Here is a 19,949-nt window from a genome sequence, read left to right on the forward strand (position 1 = left end):
GTGGATTGCAAACTGGCTAAAAGACAGGAAACAGAGAGTAGGATTAAATGGGCAATTTTCTCAGTGGAAGGGAGTGGACAGTGGAGTGCCTCAGGGATCTGTATTGGGACCCTTACTGTTCAATATATTTATAAATGATCTGGAAAGAAATACGACGAGTGAGATAATCAAATTTGCAGATGACACAAAATTGTGCAGAGTAGTTAAATCACAAGCAGATTGTGATAAATTGCAGGAAGACCTTGTGAGACTGGAAAATTGGGCATCCAAATGGCAGATGAAATTTAATGTGGAAAAGTGCAAGGTGATGCATATAGGGAAAAATAACCCATGCTATAATTACACGATGTTGGATTCCATATTAGGTGCTACAACCCAAGAAAGAGATCTAGGTGTCATAGTGGATAACACATTGAAATCGTCGGTTCAGTGTGCTGCGGCAGTCAAAAAAGCAAACAGAATGTTGGGAATTATTAGAAAAGGAATGATGAATAAAACGGAAAATGTCATAATGCCTCTGTATCGCTCCATGGTGAGACCGCACCTTGAATACTGTGTACAATTCTGGTCGCCGCATCTCAAAAAAGATATAATTGCGATGGAGAAGGTACAGAGAAGGGCTACCAAAATGATAAGGGGAATGGAACAACTCCCCTATGAGGAAAGACTAAAGAGATTAGGACTTTTCAGCTTGGAGAAGAGACGACTGAGGGGGGATATGATAGAGGTGTTTAAAATCATGAGAGGTCTAGAACGGGTAGATGTGAATCGGTTATTTACTCTTTCAGATAGTAGAAGGACTAGGGGACACTCCATGAAGTTAGCATGGGGCACATTTAAAACTAATCGGAGAAAGTTCTTTTTTACTCAACGCACAATTAAACTCTGGAATTTGTTGCCAGAGAATGTGGTTCGTGCAGGTAGTATAGCTGTGTTTAAAAAAGGATTGGATAAGTTCTTGGAGGAGAAGTCCATTACCTGCTATTAGGTTCACTTAGAGAATAGCCACTGCCATTAGCAATGGTTACATGGAATAGACTTAGTTTTTGGGTACTTGCCAGGTTCTTATGGCCTGGATTGGCCACTGTTGGAAACAGGATGCTGGGCTTGATGGACCCTTGGTCTGACCCAGTATGGCATTTTCTTATGTTCTTATGTTCTTATGTTCATAACTGCCATACTGGGTCAGACCAAGGATCCATCAAGCCCAGCATCCTGTTTTCAACAGAGGCCAATCCAGGCCATAAGAACCTGGCAAGTACCCAAAAACTAAGTCTATTCCATGTTACCGTTGCTAGTAATAGCGGTGGTTATTATCTAAGTCAACTTAATGGACTTATCCCTCCAAGAACTTATCCAATCCTTTTTTAAACCCAGCTACACTAACTGCACTAACCCCATCCTCTGGTAACAAATTCCAGAGCTTAATTGTGCGTTGAGTAAAAAAGAACTTTCTCCGATTAGTTTTAAATGTGCCACATGCTAACTTCATGGAGTGCCCCCTAGTCTTTCTACTATCCGAAAGAGTAAATAACCGATTCACATTTACCCGTTCTAGACCTCTCATGATTTTAAACACCTCTATCATATCCCCCCTCAGCCGTCTCTTCTCCAAGCTGAAAAGTCCTAACCTCTTTAGTCTTTCCTCATAGGGGAGCTGTTCCATTCCCCTTATTTTGGTTGCCCTTCTCTGTACCTTCTCCATTGTAATTGTATCTTTTCTGAGATGCGGCGACCAGAACTGCACACAGTATTCAAGGTGCGGTCTCACCATGGAGCGATACAGAGGCATTATGACATTTTCTGCTTCCACCATGTCTCTGAGATGCCAAATTCACCCAGGGCCTTCGCTGGCAGGGGTAAGGACTAAAACGAAGCAAACACATCATTCCCCGCAGTTCAATCCTTTCCTCTTCCAGCCAGAAGGAGAAGAGCAGCCCTTATTTCGAGTCTGCTGCTTCTTCTGCCAGGTTCAAAATTTGAAGTCTGAACCAGGCAAGCCTCCAGTCTTGAAAGGCGTCCCAGCCACATGCTTTCAGACTTCAGGTTGTAGCTGGCAGAGGAGGTGGAAGACAGATGCAAGAAGCATTGTTCTCCTGCTGATGGAAGGGAAGGGGAAAAGGCATGTGACAAGGGAGCAGACCATTTCAAGGAAGGACCTTGCACAAGTTGATATGGCCCAGGCTCACACTTCCCTTAACTAGCAAAATCAGAGTACAGTTACGATTCTACTGAGGCCGAACCAAAAAGGTCCAATGTATCAAAGAGGAAAGGAGGTACTGCTGACTGAGCATAGGCTCTCCAAGTTAGATATTACCTGACAGAACTAGCAGAAGAAACCCACTATAATGGTGCACAGCTTATTGCAACACTGAGGACACAGACATCCTCTTTTGGACACCTTTCTGCCTTTGGGGATACTAAAGGGCTCTGCTCCAGTGGCTAAAGTCAAGCTGCACAAAGGATAATGTTTGCTCTTATGTAAAGCAGATTTCAGTTATAGGGCCATCAGAGACTCTGCAGTGCAGTGCACTCCTACGTGCAAATAGCCTGGAGCTTTTAAGTCCCCACATGCACAGAATGCTGGTCCAGCCATCTGGTCCCCGAGTCCATGCTCCAAGGGTCCTAGTGTAGTGAACCTTCACCCCACTGTCTATCCATCCACCTAACTGTGATACTGCTGTTTGTGCTTCTCATAAAGTCTCATGGATTCAGGACTCACTTCCATAAGAACATAAGAAAATGCCATACTGGGTCAGACCAAGGGTCCATCAAGCCCAGCATCCTGTTTCCAACAGTGGCCAATCCAGGCCATAAGAACCTGGCAAGTACCCAAAAACTAAGTCTATTCCATGTTACCATTGCTAATGGCAGTGGCTATTCTCTAAGTGAACTTAATAGCAGGTAATGGACTTCCAAGAATTGCTGTGTATTATGCTACTGCCACAGACTGCCAAAACACAGTGGATTCAATGGCATCTCTTTATTCAAAGAAATACTACATAACTGCAAACCTACCACCAAGGATGTGGGTGGGGAAGAAGAGGAACATTGCAGAAGCAACATAGTACTTCAGACTAGACAAAATCAAAAATTGGCAAGAGAACTGTTGGCTGTGAGGAAAGGGGTAAGGAGTATTTGGGTTCTGCTCTTCATAGATGGACCAAGCAAACATACCCAACATTCCTACTATTTGAGAAGTATATTAGAACCAAAATTCTACTCAAATTTAAGCAGCAACAGATTGTTACATTATTTATATGAGATGAAGCTTTGAGTTAAGTCAGACTATTCCCCCCACATCTTGTTTCATCTGCTCGAAGTGCTAAAAAAACAAAAAACTTTACTGATAAAAAAAAGTATACCTGGCAATTTATCTGCTTTAGATTCCTGGGGCACAGCATGCTATAACTATGCACAATAAGGGAGGAAACAGGAAATTAAGTCATCTGGCTCCATCTGTGTTTATTAAAGTGGGCTTGTAGAGGTAAAAAAAAAAAAAAAAATTTAACTCAGCTCCGAGAACAGTCTGGGAGCACCTTCTCAACCACAGACAAACCACTAACTAGAGGCACTAGAAATTGCCCAGAGGTGGTAGAAGCAACTTAAGTCTCTAACAAAGAACTGAGAAGGCAACTCCTGTCAAAAGACAACTATTGACCAGTCATATAATGGCAAAGGTGCTGACCAGCCATTTGCAACTTTTTTTTCTTTTCAAATTATGTATCCATCGGCCTTCCTTTTTAATTAGCACGCAAAAATATATAATAAACTGCACGCAGGATAAGGGAATTGGAATCAAATTTTAAACTTAAGCCAAGGGAAGAAATGTAAAATTAGGTCTACCTGGTTTGTTGCTGCAGTAGGAATATAGCTCTGATAAAGGCCGTTTGATTTGTGTGTGCTGTCTCATTAAACCTGCCTGCAAGTAGGGATGTTTAATATTAAGTGGTTAAACGGTAAGTAAAGTCTTACCATTTAGTCTTCATTTAAACTGTTTAATAAAATCTGCCCCTATCTGCTGCAAGGTCAGGCAGGAGCAAGTTGTATCGGGATAGGCTTCAGTGCTTCCTGTTCGCATGTTCCACCTTCCTGCGTGGTGTTTCCTGCCAGCAAAGGTGCACCACTGCAACTTAAAAACCCTTAAATGGGTAACTTTTTTTTTTTTATAAATACTTTCATTCTTACCACAAGTACATAACTTAGGAGACAAAGTGCAGGAAAGACCAATCCAATTAGTCAAACAGGTATTTTCAAATAATATCTACTACTTATAAATGAGGTACTAACTCAAAAAGGTAGCAATTCATCCAGTTTCATGGAGAACAAACCAACCAAAGCCATGCTATTCGTGTCCTTCAACTGATCTGGAATAGTTTTCTGCCTCAGCCCTTTCCTTCTATCCTGTACAAGATACTCAGTCTATCTTTCATTGACAATACAAAGAAAAGCTGATTCATCAATGGGACCTATAGCTTACAATAGAAAACCAGTACTCAGCTTTGAGTGCTATAATTCCCCATTGTTTACATAAGGCGATTTTCCACTTCAGTTAATAGTCATAATACTCGCATGGAAATGTGGGCATCTAAATTTTTTTTTTTTTTTTTTTTTTAAATAGCAGGCAAACTTATGATTCCCAATTAAGTGCATTTGTACTGAAAACTAAAATCACCAATGGGCCGATACAGTAAAAGTCGCGGGAGAGACATACGATTTAGTATTCAAATGGCCCAAGGTAAAAAGAGACGCTAGGGACACTAGTGTGTCCCTAGTGCCTCTTTTTTGATAGAAGCGGCAGCTGTCAGCAGGTTTGACAGCCAATGCTCAATTTTGCTGACATCGGTTCAGAAACCGGATGCCGGCAAAATTGAGCGTCCGGTTTTCAAGCCACGAGCAGATTAAAAATTTTTTTTTTTTTAATTTTTAATTATTTTTTACTTTTGAGACCACCGACTTAATATCATGGGTAGGCGCTAATTTCTGAAATAAGTAAGTAAAATGTGTGGCTTGGCCACAAAATGGAGATTTTCAACAACTCTTTGAATTTACATGGGACATTGAGAATTTCACGGCATATTTAAAAGTGTCAATGTTTAAGAAATTCCAACGCGATGAATCTGTTGCGTCCGGTCTCAGTTGGCTTCGACCTCTGTGCCTCACCTTTCTTCGCTCTCTCTCCTCAGGCCTTGGGAGGGTGGCTGCTGCCGCATCTTCGTGCCGCTCTCTCTGGCGTCCCCGCAACGGCAATGGTGCCACCCACGTCTTTATCCACGTCATGGCGGGAACCTCGGGGGCGTCCTCTCTGAGTGATGTCACGCCATCCGGGTATTTAGCCTTCCCTTCATTGCTGACTAATCGAGTTAGCAAGAACTCTGATCTGGACTTGTCTCGTTCCGGTCTAAGCTGCTCTGCTGCTGGAAGCTCTCTACTCTTCAGGGTCTGCGCTAACCTGGGTACCTGGCTCCTCGGGGGCCCTTGTGCTTTCTTTCATTCAGATACCTAACTGGGATACCAGGTACTCGTTCAAAGGGCCTGCTCTCCCTACCTGGTGCCTACAGTTCTACCACTTCTGCCTGCCAGGATATCATCAATACAGCTATCTACTTCAGTGAGTAACTTAATTCTCAGCTTGTGTCATCTACAGCTTCAGTGCTGTGAGTGTACATCCAGGCTCCCTCTTCCACTCTGCACTGCTACATGAATGTGGGACTGGTCTCTCCAGAGGACCCCTGGACTACCGACTGGGTTACCTCACTGCTGCCACCCCTGGACAGTACCACCAAGCTATCTCCTATCAGTCAACCAGTTTGCAATCCACACTACTGGTGTACCTTAATGTCAAACAAATCTGCAGCAAATTACTACAATTTTGTGACAGATAATGTTTACTCTCTCAGTGCCAGACTAGATTCATTAGGTCTTCATCTGTCAGGCAGATTTGCGACCTGACCTATTTACTGCCTAAAATGGGTTTTGTTTTTTTTTAAATCTGGACATAAACAAATACAGGAACACTAAAGACAACATTACTCTGAGATAAGCCTGCGTTATGCAGAAGCATCCCGTGAATTAAAAAGGAGTGGTAGAGATTAAAAATAGAAACTGTGATATTCTCCCATTATTAGTAGATGAATTATCCTCCTTGGACTGCCGCCGCACACACCACCCCCCCGGTTATAAAGTTTAGAGGCCTGATTTACTAAGTTTCCTCTCCCCCGAGCCACAGAAGAGGAGAAAAAAATGTAAGTAAACCGGGTAGTCCCATTATCACGTCTGATCTCTCAATATAATCAGCCATTTACCCGACACCATAAAAAAAAAAAAAAGAGGCCAGGAAATTGAACCCTCGTCTTCGTCTCCTTAGCTTCACCTTCTATGAAGAGCCCGCGGTGACCTGCCATGCTCTGTGACGTCACCGCGACGCGGCCATGACGTCACCGAGGCAGCCCTTCGGAGGGAGAGCGGGAGGTGCTGTGACAGGAAAGCCAAGGCTCCGCGGCCCAACCAGGCCCAAGCCCTCTTCAGGGGGGTCCCAGAAAGTGAAGAGGCTCCCGGGCCCCGCCTCGCTCCCGCGGCCTTACCTTTGAACAGATAGTCGTACTCATCGTCCCGGGTGCCCATGGCGGCAACGCGGCTCCGACGCTCGTTTGCGTCCCCTCTCTCTCTCTCTCTCTCTCTCTCTCTCTCTACCAAACCACCAACTGCAGCAGAAAGCGCCACAACCGTAAGAAACGGGACTCGGCCGTTGTGGTGGGCGGAGCGCCAAGGGCTTTTATAGGGGCGAATGCGGCGGCCAATCAGAAGCGGCCGAACGCTGGACCACTCGACGACGGGGGAAGAGAAGGGAGCGAATGGCAGAGGAAAACGGGGGGCGAATGGCAGGACCGCGAACCAATTGGGTTCAAGAAGGGGGGGTGGGGGGGCGGGGGGCAGATCTCAGCGCCGCCGAGTAACGGTCTCTGGTCAGGTTCGAGTAGGAGCTGAGCGCGCGCGCGCGCTGTCCTCCGTTAGGGAGGAAGCGGTTTAGCCGCTGGTGGGCGAGGAAGCTTTTCTCATTGCAGAAATAAGTTCTAGAGCGAGTGGTTACGAGTTCAGGCGCTAGTGAGGGGAGAAAACAAGGAGTAACACAAATAAATAAATATTCACCCCCCCCCCCCCCCCCCAAAAAAAAAAAAAGGTGGGAAGCACCATGAAGAAAACGGGATTAGCACCGAGTACCAATGGCTGAGGAGCTGAAGTCGGCTCTGCCTTAGTAATAGTAAATCTCCCGCACCAAACCAGCACTTTTCCACGGGGCACGCCGTGCTTTGTACCCTAATTGACCTTTCAGACATAACTAGCCCCAAAATTGTTAGACTTATCTAGTCTTTGGTTGAAATGGCAGTTGTAGAGCTGTGGACTGAAATAGTCTATAGATAGACTCAGCTAATTAGATAATATTGTGAAATTCCCTTTCCCTATATGTACCCACATCAGTCAGACTCCTAAGAACATGCCATGCTGGGTCAGACCAAGGGTCCATCAAGCCCAGCATCCTGTTTCCAACAGTGGCCAATCCAGGCCACAAGAACCTGGCAAGTACCCAAAAACTAAGTCTATTCCATGTTACCATTGCTAATGGCAGTGGCTATTCTCTAAGTGAACTTAATAGCAGGTAATGGACTTCTCCTCCAAGAACTTATCCAATCCTTTTTTAAACACAGCTATACTAACTGCACGAACCACATCCTCTGGCAACAAATTCCAGAGTTTAATTGTGCGTTGAGTAAAAAAGAACTTTCTCAGATTAGTTTTAAATGTGCCCCATGCTAACTTCATGGAGTGCCCCCTAGTCTTTCTATCTATCTATCTATTTATTTATTTATTTATTTCAAATTTTTATATACCGGCATTCGAGACAACAGTCACATCATGCTGGTTCACATAAAACAGGGGTGCATAGTAAACATAACTATAACAATGGTGCTGAAAAGGCAGTTACATATAACAGGGTGATAAGAACTTGGCTGAGAAGGAAGAGAAAGGACAGGATTAATTCACACAGGTAAACGATAGAAGATATGGTTAATCAAGGTGTAGTTGGAGATTAGTTGACCATGTTGGTGTCCGGGAAAGCTTGTATGAATATCCAGGTCTTTAGTCTTTTTTTGAAGGTTGAGATGCATGGTTCTGTTCTGAGATTTGAGGGGATGGAGTTCTATTATCCGAAAGAGTAAATAACCGATTCACATCTACCCGTTCCAGACCTCTCATGATTTTAAACACCTCTATCATATCCCCCCTCAGCCGTCTCTTCTCCAAGCTGAAAAGTCCTAACTTCTTTAGTCTTTCCTCATAAGAGAGCTGTTCCATTCCTCTTATCATTTTGGTAGCCCTTCTCTGTACCTTCTCCATCGCAATTATATCTTTTTTGAGATGCAGCGACCAGAATTGTACACAGTATTCAAGGTGCGGTCTCACCATGGAGCGATAACAGAGGCATTATGACATTTTCCATTTTATTCACCATTCCCTTTCTAATAATTCCCAACATTGTTTGCTTTTTTGATTGCCGCAGCACACTGAACCGACGATTTCAATGTGTTATCCACTATGACGCCTAGATCTCTTTCTTGGGTTGTAGCACTTAATATGGAACCTAACATTGTGTAACTATAGCATGGGTTATTTTTCCCTATATGCATCACCTTGCACTTATTCACATTAAATTTCATCTGCCATTTTGATGCCCAGTTTTCCAGTCTCACAAGGTCTTCCTGCAATTTATCACAATCTGCTTGTGATTTAACTACTCTGAACAATTTTGTGTCATCTGCAAATTTGATTATCTCACTCGTCGTATTTCTTTCCAGATCATTTATAAATATATTGAACAGTAAGGGTCCCAATACAGATCCCTGAGGCACTCCACTGTCCACTCCCTTCCACTGAGAAAATTGCCCATTTAATCCTACTCTCTGTTTCCTGTCTTTTAGCCAGTTTGCAATCCACGAAAGGACATCGCCACCTATCCCATGACTTTTTACTTTTCCTAGAAGCCTCTCATGAGGAACTTTGTCAAATGCCTTCTGAAAATCCAAGTATACTGCATCTACCGGTTCACCTTTATCCACATGTTTATTAACTCCTTCAAAACAGTGAAGCAGATTTGTGAGGCAAGACTTGTCTTGGGTAAAGCCATGCTGACTTTGTTCCATTAAACCATGTCTTTCTATATGTTCTGTGATTTTGATGTTTAGAACACTTTCCACTATTTTTCCTGGCACTGAAGTCAGGCTAACCGGTCTCTAGTTTCCCGGATCGCCCCTGGAGCCCTTTTTAAATATTGGGGTTACATTTGCTATCCTCCAGTCTTCAGGTACAATGGAAGATTTTAATGATAGGTTACAAATTTTTACTAATAGGTCTGAAATTTCATTTTTTAGTTTCTTCAGAACTCTGGAGTGTATACGATCCGGTCCAGGTGATTTACTACTCTTCAGTTTGTCAATCAGGTCTACCACATCTTCTAGGTTCACTGTGATTTGATTCAGTCCATCTGAATCATTACCCATGAAAACCTCCATTACGGGTACCTCCCCAACATCCTCTTCAGAAAACATGAAGCAAAGAAATCATTTAATCTTTCCGCGATGGCCTTATCTTCTCTAAGTGCCCCTTTAACCCCTCGATCATCTGACGGTCCAACTGACTCCCTCACAGGCTTTCTGCTTCGGCTATATTTTAAAAAGTTTTTACTGTGAGTTTTTGCCTCCTCGGCCAACTTCTTTTCAAATTCTCTCTTAGCCTGTCTTATCAATGTCTTACATTTAACTTGCCAACGCTTATGCATTATCCTATTTTCTTCTGTTGGATCGTTCTTCCAATTTTTAAATGAAGATCTTTTGGCTAAAATAGCTTCTTTCACCTCCCCTTTTAACCATGCCGGTAATCGTTTTGCTTTCTTTCCACCTTTCTTAATGTGTGGAATACATCTGGACTGTGCTTCTAGAATGGTATTTTTTAACAATGACCACGCCTCTTGCACACTTTTTACTTTTGTAGCTGCTCCTTTCAGTTTTTTCTAACAATTTTTCTCATTTTATCAAAGTTTCCCTTTTGAAAGTTTAGCACGAGAGCCGTGGATTTGCATATTGTTCCTCTTCCAGTCATTAATTCAAATTTGATCATATGATCACTATTGCCAAGCGGCCCCACCACCATTACCTCTCTCACCAAGTCCTGTGCTCCTCTGAGAATTAGATCTAAAATTGCTCCCTCTCTCGTCGGTTCCTGAACCAATTGCTCCATAAAGCTATCATTTATTCCATCAAGGAACGTTATCTCTCTAGCATGTCCCGATGATACATTTACCCAGTCAATATCGGGGTAATTGAAGTCTCCCATTATTACCGCACTACCAATTTGATTAGCTTCCCTAATTTCTCTTAGCATTTCACTGTCTGTCTCACCATCTTGACCAGGTGGACAGTAGTATACTCCTACTTTTCTTATTATTGGAACCTCACTGTAGGGTGCCCTAATTCAAATGCATCATTAGTATCCTTTGAAGATACCTCCCACCGAACCATGCGCTGCTGAGCGACTGTCAGCTTTCCCCTTTGTTCTAGTTTAAAAGCTGCTCTATCTCCTTTTTAAGATCCCACTCATTCTTGAGTTTTTGCAGGATGGATTGAAAAAAGGATTTGATAATTCACTGAAAGTACAGGTGGCAGCCGGAGCGCACTGTACTGTATCAGCCTGCATCTTAGAAGCACAGTCTAGATGTACTCCACACATTAAGAAAGAGAAGGAAGGCCAAACGATTACTGGCATGGGTAAAAGGTGAGGTAAAAGAGACTATTTTAACCAAAAAAACACCTTCAAAAATTGGAAGAAGGATCCATCTGAGGAAAATAGTAAAAAGAATAAGTATTGTCAAGTTAAATGTAAAACATCGAAAAGACAGGCTCAGAGAATTTGAAATGAAGTTGGCCAGAGGCAAGAATTCATAATAAAAATATTTTAAAATGTATTCGAAGCAGGAAACCTGTGGAGTCGGTTGGAAACTTAAGGGTAGATTTTAAAACATCCGCGTCCGTGTGCACGCTACCCAGCGTGCGCACATGGACGAGCCGATTCTAACACACACACACTGGCGCATGCATGTTATAAAATATGTGGGCCGCGCGCACGTGTGCTGGATTTTATAATCCGCGTGAAGGGGGGGTAAAATTAGCAAATACATGCTGTGACAAGATCGGGGCTCCCCCAGTTCCCTCCCAGTCCACTCCAATTTAGGAGCAGACTGGGAAGGAACTTTCCTACCCTAACCTCCTTTCCCTTCTTCTCGCCACTTTTCTTTTTACCTTTTATTCCGCAAGTTACTTCAGGGCCCACCCTGAAGTAACTTGTGTGTGCTGGCAGCCGGCCGGTGAGTGAGGCTCCGGGACAGCGAGGAAAGGCGCTGTCCTGGCCCGCCTCGCTCCTGGATCACCCATCCCCACCTCCACCCCCACCCCCTGGCCTGCCCATTTGTCAGGGCCCGACCCTTATGCACGTATGGCCACTTACGTGACTGGTCAAGCCCTGTGCATGCTGTGCACATTTTAAAAACCCTGCGTAAGTGGCCATTTCTACGTGCATGGCTGATTTAAAATCTGGCCATTAGGGAAGATAAGGCCATGCTTCCGGGTTCCCTAATGAGGATGTTGGGGAGATACCTGTTCTGGAGACGGTTTTCAGGGGTGATGATTCGGATAAACTGAACCAAATCACAGTGAACCTGGAAAATGTAATAGGCCAGACTGACAAACTGAAAAATATCAAGTCACCTGGACCAGATCGTTTACACCCAGGGTTCCGAAAAAACTCAAAAATGAAATTTCAGACCTAATAGTAAAAATTTGTAACCTATTATTAAAATTGACCATTGAATGTGAAGACTGGCGGATGGCTAATGTAACCCTGATATTTAAAGAGGGCTCCAGGGGTGATCTGGGATTTCAGTGCCAGGAAAAATGAAAAATATTCTAAAGAACAATATCACAGAACAGATAGACATGGTTTAATGAGACACAGCATGGATTTACCCAAGGGAAGTCTTGCCTAACAAATCTGCTTCACTTTTTTGAAGGGGTTAATAAACATGTGGATAAAGGTGAACCGGTAGATATAGTATACTTGGATTTTCAGAAGGCGTTTGACAAAGTTCCTCATGAGAGGCTTCTAGGAAAAGTAAAAAGTCATGGGATAGGTGGCGATGTCCTTTCGTGGACTGCAAACTGGATACAAGACAGGAAACAGAGAGTAGGATTAAATGGACAATTTTCTCAGTGGAAGGGAGTGGACAGTGGAGTGCCTCAGGGATCTGTATTGGGACCCTTACTTTTCAATATATTTATAATGGATCTGGAAAAGGATACGACGAGTGAGGTGATCAATTTTACAGGTGACACAAATATTCTGAGTAATTAAATCATAGGTGGATTGTGATGAAATGCAGGAGGACCTTGTGAGACTGGAAGATTGGACATCCAAATGGCAGGTGAAATTTAATGTGGACAAGTGCAAGGTTATGTATGTAGGGAAAAATAACCCTTGCTGTAGTTACACAACGTTCCATAGTAGGAGTGACTATCCAGGAAAAGGATTGAGGCATCATGTGGAAAATACATTGAAATTTGCTCAGTATTCTGTGGCAATTAAAAAAGCAAACATTAGGAATTAGGAAGGGAATAGTATATAAAACAGAGAATGTCATGACTCTTTATCACTCCATGGTGAGACCTCACCTTGAATACTGTGTATAATTCTGGTCACCGCATCTCAAAAAAGATATAGTTGCACTGGAGAAGGTACAGAGAAGGGCAACCAAAATGATAAAGGGGATGGAACTGCTCCCCTAAGAGGAAAGGCTAAAGAGGTTAGAGCTGGAAAAGAGACAGCTGAGGGGGGGAATATGATGGTCAGATCTATAAAATCATGAGGACTACAACAGTAAATGTGAATTGGTTATTTACTCTTTCAGATACTAGAAGGACTGGGGGCACTCCATGAAGTTAGCAAATAGCACATTTAAAACAAATCAGAGAAAATTCTTTCACACTCAACACATAATTAAGCTCTGGAATTCATTGATGGAGGAGGATATGGTTAGGGTAGTTGGTGTAGCTGGGTTTAAAAAAAAGGTTTGGAGCAGTTCCTGGAGTAGTTCATAAACTTCTATTAATCAAGGTGACTTAAGGAATATCCACTGCTATTACTGGCATTAGGAGCATGTGATTTATTTAATATTTGGGTACTTGCCAGGCACTTGTAACCTGGATTGGCCACTGCTGGAAAAGGGATACTGGGCTTGATGAACCGTCAGTCTGGTGCACTATGGCAATTATGTTCTTAGTTGAGTTTTGAAGTTCTTGCTTATTATTGCGCATCTGGTAATAAAAAAGGTTTATCATATATACATAATTTTGTTTTTATTGAAAGACGTTTACAAGAAAACTTGGTGTTTAGTGATGTAAAAAAAAAAAAAATCTACAAACAAATGACATACTCCACCACCAAGAGCATTCATAAATTACAATATAGTTAAATACTGAAACAAATCACACCAGAAGATTAGTATGTGCAGAAGTTAAGTAATGAAGTAAGTTATTGCAGTTAAGTCAATGTGACTTAAATATGGACAAGCATCCCAGCTCAGCCCATCAGAGATCCAGTCCTGCTTTTACCCCCTGATATGAAGTGAGATGTAGTTCTGATTACCCACCAAGAAAAGCAACCGCTGTTCTAAATGCAGGTGGAAATCTGGGCATGCCAGGGCTGGGATTGGTCTTGTGTCTGCTTAAGCCAGCCAAGAGCACAAATCCCAGCCTACATCGCTTGCACAAGTTAAGAAACTGGGCCCCACTCGGGTTTCTTTGGTGGTTTGGAGTTAGGAGGTGGCGCAGTAGCTGGATTACAGCATGTTGCTCACCGTGGGTTTCTGTTCTGTAAGATTGTGGGCAGAGGGGCAAGTAAGAATTAGGTTCATAGTTTACAATTTCTGCTCTTCACATTGTTTCTGTGAGCAAGCACCAGATGTACTGAAGAACTGAACCAATTTAAAGGACCCTTTTTAGTCACTGAAAAGGGGTTTGTTTTTTTGCATCTTACACAGAATGCACTTAAAACAAAATACATGGGATGTGAAAATAGGACCAGTATTATGGTGTGAATGACTTCCCCTGAAAATTGTACCTTTAGGAGAATTCTGAAGGGGTCCTTAACGTTAGCAGCACTGCCAAAGTCACTTGTGTCACCACAGGAGTCTGATTCAGTTCTGGATTTTCAACTCCCACAACAAGCCGAGACCCACAAATTCTGACCACGTGTGCTAGAAATCAGGGTTGGAGCAGGCTTGGTAGCAGGGCACTGACATAGTGCTTCCCAACCCTCTCCTGGAGATGCACTTAACCAGTCGGGTTTTTAGAATATCCATCATGAATATGCAAGAGATTGAAGACTGAGGGTCTGCAAACCTATGTATGTAAATCTAACACATGCGATTCATTGTGGCAATACTGAAAACCCTAGTTGGTTATGCCTCCAGAAGAGGGTTGGGAATCACTGTATTAACCCCATCAGTGCTGTGCTTCTCAAAGACCCATTTACTTCAGCTCCCCAATTAGACTCCTCCTTGGATTGACCCAAGCTGTGGAACACAGAATCAGTCCTGTAATATGGACAGGGTCTGACGCTCATAGCATTAATGGCCGTCAGCAAGGAAGTGCCAGCTGCTTTTTTTTTTTTTTTTAAATAAAACATTAAAAACTAAACAAAAAAAACCAGCGAGTTCCTACGAGAAGAGTCCATAAACCACTATTAAGGTGGACTTTGGAGAAAACCCACTCCTTATCCCTAGGATAAGCAGCATGGCAACCATTGATCTTTTAGGATCCTGCTAGATAATTGTGACCTGGATTGGCCACTGTTGGAAACAGGATACTGGACTTGATGGACCTTTGGTCTGATTTACCACTTTCTATTACAATGTAATCTTTTTTCTTTATCAACTTGCTATATGTAAACCGATGTGATGACACATGTTGAAGGTCGGTATATAAAACAAATAAAATAAATAAATCTAGTATGACAAATTTTATGTTTGTGAGGCAGCCTCACAAAATGCCAGAAAAAGAGTACAACCACCACCTCTTGTTCTAAAAGTAACTTGGACCATACAACCTTCTGCATTAAACAGGCTGTTCTACTGCCTCTTGTTCTGCCAATGCTAGTCTATTGCCTCCTATCAGGGCAATGGACTAGACCATTGCCTTGATATGGGGATGCCCCTTCTGCTCTTCCCTTCCCACCTCCACCACCCTTCCTTCCTTCCCTAAAAGCCAGGAAAGAATTCAAAGGCCAGCTGTGCTGATAAAGACAATTCCTGAAGAGCAGTGACCCGACCCCCAGTCCAACCTTAGCACATTTATCAAAGTTAGTGCTTAAACCCCCCCTTTCCACTGGAAAAACAAGGACCAAGCCACAAACAAGAACAGAAACCAAGAGCTTTTCATACTTTTAGCTCTGCCCCTGGAAAGCCCTTCTAATTGGAATCCAGGCCACGGCACCAGAAGAATGACTCTGGCTCCCAGTCCTGAGGAAGAAGTCAATCTGCCATGGTTTTCCAGATCCATATTTTGAAGTTTTTCACATGGACAAATTGAGAAATTACTTACCTGATAATGTCGTTTTCCTTAGTGTAGACAGATGGACTCAGGACCAGTGGGTTATGTGCTCTTCTGCTAGCAGATGGGAGACTGAGTCAGATTTCAAAGCTGACATCACCCTAGATAATACCCATGCAGTGACCTCAGCTCTTCAGTATTCTCTTCGAAAAGCCATTGTGATATATATTTTCTTAAATAACTTGATTAACTGATTAAACTTAGATTGAACTGATTTCAAAAACTGGAGACCGCCAGTGCACTCAACCAATTAATGCCAATACCAGACAAACTGCGGGTGTCTTGCGTCTTGAACTAGGGGTAGGCAACGGCTTACCCGTATTTGCTTAATCTCGAGGTTCTCCTCTGGGGCAGCCATGGGTGGGATGCTGAGTCCATCTGTCTACACTAAGGAAAATGAAATTCAGGTAAGTAATTTCTCCATTTCCTAGCGTGTAGTAGGCAGATGAACTCAGGACCAGTGGGATGTACAAACGCTACTCCTGGACAGGGCGAGAGGCTGCCTGTGGCTCACTTAGTACTGCCCTTGCGAAGGCTGCGTCTTCCCGGGCTTGAATATCCAGGCAGTAGAACCTGGAGAAGGTGTGTTTAGGGAAGACCACATCGCGCCCCCCCCCCCCCCCCCCGACAGATCTCGGCAGGCGACAGCAGCTTGGTTTCTGCCCAAGATACTGCCTGGGCCCTAGTAGAATGAGCCTTAGCCTGTAGGGGTAAGGGCTTTCCTGCCTCTATGTAGGCCGCCTTGATTACTTCCTTGATCCAATGAGCTATGGCCGCTCACGAGGCCACTTCTCCTTGATTCTTCCCGCTGTGGAGAACGAACAAGTGATCCATTTTGAACATCGGTTCCAATCTTTCCAGGTACCGCACCAGTAGTCTGCCGCTATTAAGATGGCAAAGAAGGCGTGAGTCTTCAGAGTCCTTATGTTCATCCGGAGATGGTAGGGAGATGGCTTGGTTCAAATGAAACTCAGAAACAAACCACTTTTAGTAGGAAGGAGGGGATGGTGCGCAACTGTATGGTTCCAGGAGTGAATCTAAGGAACCGTTCCTGACAGGATAGTGCCTGTAGTTCGGAGATGCGACAAGCTGAACATATTGCCACCAGGAATACAGTCTTCAATGTTAAGAGGCGTAGTGACAGACCACACATTGGTTTGAAGGAAGCCCCCGCTAGGAAGTCTAATACCAGATTGAGGTTCCATAGGGCCACTTTAGGGGTGACTAGAGTTGCTTAACCCCTTTTAGGAAACAGGTCAAAGCTGGATGAGCTGATATAGACTGATTCGGCTCTGAAGCAGGAGAGGGTTGCTACTTGGTCCTTGAGGGAGTTGAGTGACAACCCCTTCTTCATACCATCTTGTAGAACTCCAGAATCATGAGGATCTTGGCCGTCCATGGGAGTATCCCGTGGGCCTCACACCAGGCTTTGAATATTCTCCAGATCCATATGTATGCCAGAGATGATGAGAACTTGCACGCGCAGAGCAGGGTGTCAATCATGGCTTTTGAGTAACCACGCTTCTTCAGGCGAGTCCTCTCAAGGGCCAGACCATAAGAGAGAATAGAGATGGATCTTTGTGAAGAATCGGGTTCTGCTGGAGAAAGTCCCTGTGTGGAGGTAGGCACACAGGGCTCCCCACAAGGAGTCTTTGCATGTCTGCATACCATGGGCGTCTTGGCCAATCTGGGGCCACTAGTAGAACTAGTCCCCTGTGATGTTCTATCTTGCAGGTGATCTTGCCCAGTAGTGGCCATGGGGGGGGGGGAGTAGGTTCTTGACTCTGCTGGTCACCTGCCAGCTCTCTTCCAAAGATTTTGCCCTGATCAGCCAGCCAGTCATCCAAGTAAGGGTGTACCAAAGATTCTTTCCTTCCTCAGTGTTGCTGCCACGACCACCATAATTTTGGAGAATGTTCTGGGGGCGGTTGCTAGGCCGAAGGGTAACGCTCGAACTGGTAATGGTGACTCAGTATCACAAAGCGTAGAAAATGCTGGTGATCTTGATGGACTGTAATGTGAAGGTAGGCTTTGGAGAGGTCCAGGGAGGTTAGGAACTCTCCTGGTTGTACTGCCATTATTACGAAGTGAAGAGTATCCATGCGGAAGTGTAGAATCCGCAGATGATGGTTGACATTCTTGAGGTCCAAGATGGGTCGGAATGATCCTTCTTTCTTGGGGACGATAAAATAGATGGAATAACGCCCCATATTTTGTTGGGGCGTAGGAACCGGAGTTATTGCCTTCAGACTGAGTAGTCTTGTCAAAGTGGCTTCTACTGCTAGTCTCTTGGAGTGGGAGTGGCAGGGTGACATCATAAATTTGTCCAGAGGGATGCTGCGGAACTCTAAAAAGAGTAACCTTCTCGAATGATGTTTAGTACCCATTTGTCTGAGTGATCTCAACCCATCATTGATAGGGGGTTGACTTTCCCCTCTTCTATTTCCTCTTCCTGTGGATGGCTCGTCCCATTTTCATTGGGGAGTACGGCTGGAGCCTGGCCCCAGGCCTGTTCCTCAGTTCTGAATGGGCTGAGACCTTCCTGAGGGGACAAGGTGCCTGGAACTGCGAGTTCCTGTAGGGGCAAAAGCAATGAGAGCCTCTGCCCCTAGTTTTTCTGGGGGAGGGGCGCTGGGAGCTTTTACCCCTGTCCTCCGGTAGCCGAGGCACTGGAGATTCGCTCCACTTGCTGGCTAACTTCTCCAATTCGCTTCCGAATAAGAGATCCTTTAAAGGGCATCCTTGTGAGATTCGCTTTAGAGGTCGCATCAGCAGACCAATTCTGCAACCATAACTGTCTTCTGGCCGCCACTACCGAGGTTACTCCTCTGGCTGAGGTATGCACCAGATCTGAACTTGCGTCTGTCAGGAAGGCTACTGAAAGTTAAATCGTTTCACCGGTATACGTTCCTGAGTTGTTTGCCTCTCTCGAGAGGAGCAAGCAGGAACGTGCCACCAGTGCTTAGCAGGAAGCAATCTGCAGTGTCATTGCTGTTGCGTCGAAAGCCTGCTTAAGGATGGATTCTAATAGTCTATCCTGAGTATCCTTCAATGCTGCCTCCCTCCCTCAACGGGAATGGTTGTTTGCTTTGAGACCACACAGACCATAGCATCCACTTTTGGAAAATGCAGACGTTCCTTGGTTGCTGGTTCCAGAGGGTACAAGGCTTCCAAGACCTGACCTTCTTTAAAGCTGGCCTCCGGGGCATCTCACTCCAGGTCAATCAGTTCCTGGATGGCTTCCATCATTGGGAAGTAGCATGAGGCTTTACGAAGGGACACCAAGATGGGGTTCTTCTTTAATTCCGCCATAGGGTCCGTGCCTGGGATCCCCAGAGTCTGGGAAATAAGGGCTGGTAATTCATCCCTGTGGAAGAAGTGAAGCATGGTTCCAGGCCTGGAGGGATTTCTTCTTCCATGGAGCCGCTATCATCATCTGAGGTAGCCGGGTCCCTGTCAGGGAAATTCTTGGTTAGGTGAGGAATCCAAGCAGGGCTGGGAGGATCTTGTGCTTCCAGCAGGGGTTGAACCCAGGTTGCCGCCGGGGCTGATTGCGCCTGAACGAAGGCTTGCAGCCCTTGGAAAAATTCTAACCAGGAGAAGGTCCCTGGGACCATGTTAGTCCCAGGGAGAGTTGGAGTAGGGGCCCCTAAGGTGCCCTCTTGTGGAGAAGCCATTTTGGAGTTGCATAGATCCGGGGAGCTATAGTATGTAGTAGCTCCGGACCCATCCTCAGACAGTGAGGGACCAGGCTTAGGTCCCCCCTGGACTTCTTTGCAATGATGACACAGGCAGGACTCCAGTTCAGGCTGTGCAAAGAGTGCCTTCTGGGCTTCTTGGACGCCAGTGCCATTGCCTCTATGTCTAGGCGCACAGGTAATGTGCTTCACAGTGCGCGTAGTTATGCGCGTGTACCTATAAGCGCGGATGTGCATGCAGCTATGCACGCGTCTACATTGAAGGCGCACAAGTTGGGCGCACTGACCGACCGGCCTGCCCCGCGCATACCCCTGGACGAGAAGGGAAGATGGTGCTGACGCCCCTGCACGTAAGATGGCGCCCCCCTGAGGGTCTCCATGGGTCCGGATCCCCTGCACCAGACTGGGGCCTAGCCCAACCAAGGCTGCTCAACCCGATCGGTGCTCCCCTTTTACCTCGCCAGGTGAAATTCACAATCAGGACTGCACTCTGAGCCCGGAGACCTTAGTTTAAAGTTTTCCTCTTACCTGGTCTCGG

At 44.7% G+C, this 19,949-nt stretch overlaps 1 protein-coding gene across 1 annotated transcript in view; it reads right to left on the minus strand.

Moving 5' to 3' along the window:
- The window catches only part of LOC115096349 (ras-related protein Rab-11B), a 35,252-nt gene extending 28,500 nt beyond the window's left edge, over positions 1-6,752 (minus strand). Inside the window, exon 1 of the mRNA XM_029610811.1 lies at positions 6,585-6,752. Within this exon, the coding sequence (XP_029466671.1) occupies positions 6,585-6,624 (40 nt within the window). The 5' untranslated portion in view covers positions 6,625-6,752. The remainder of the gene's footprint in view (positions 1-6,584) is intronic.
- Positions 6,753-19,949: the final 13,197 nt, after the last annotated feature.

Source organism: Rhinatrema bivittatum, chromosome 8 (assembly GCF_901001135.1).
Source record: "Rhinatrema bivittatum chromosome 8, aRhiBiv1.1, whole genome shotgun sequence".
Classification (NCBI taxonomy): Eukaryota; Metazoa; Chordata; class Amphibia; order Gymnophiona; family Rhinatrematidae; genus Rhinatrema; species Rhinatrema bivittatum.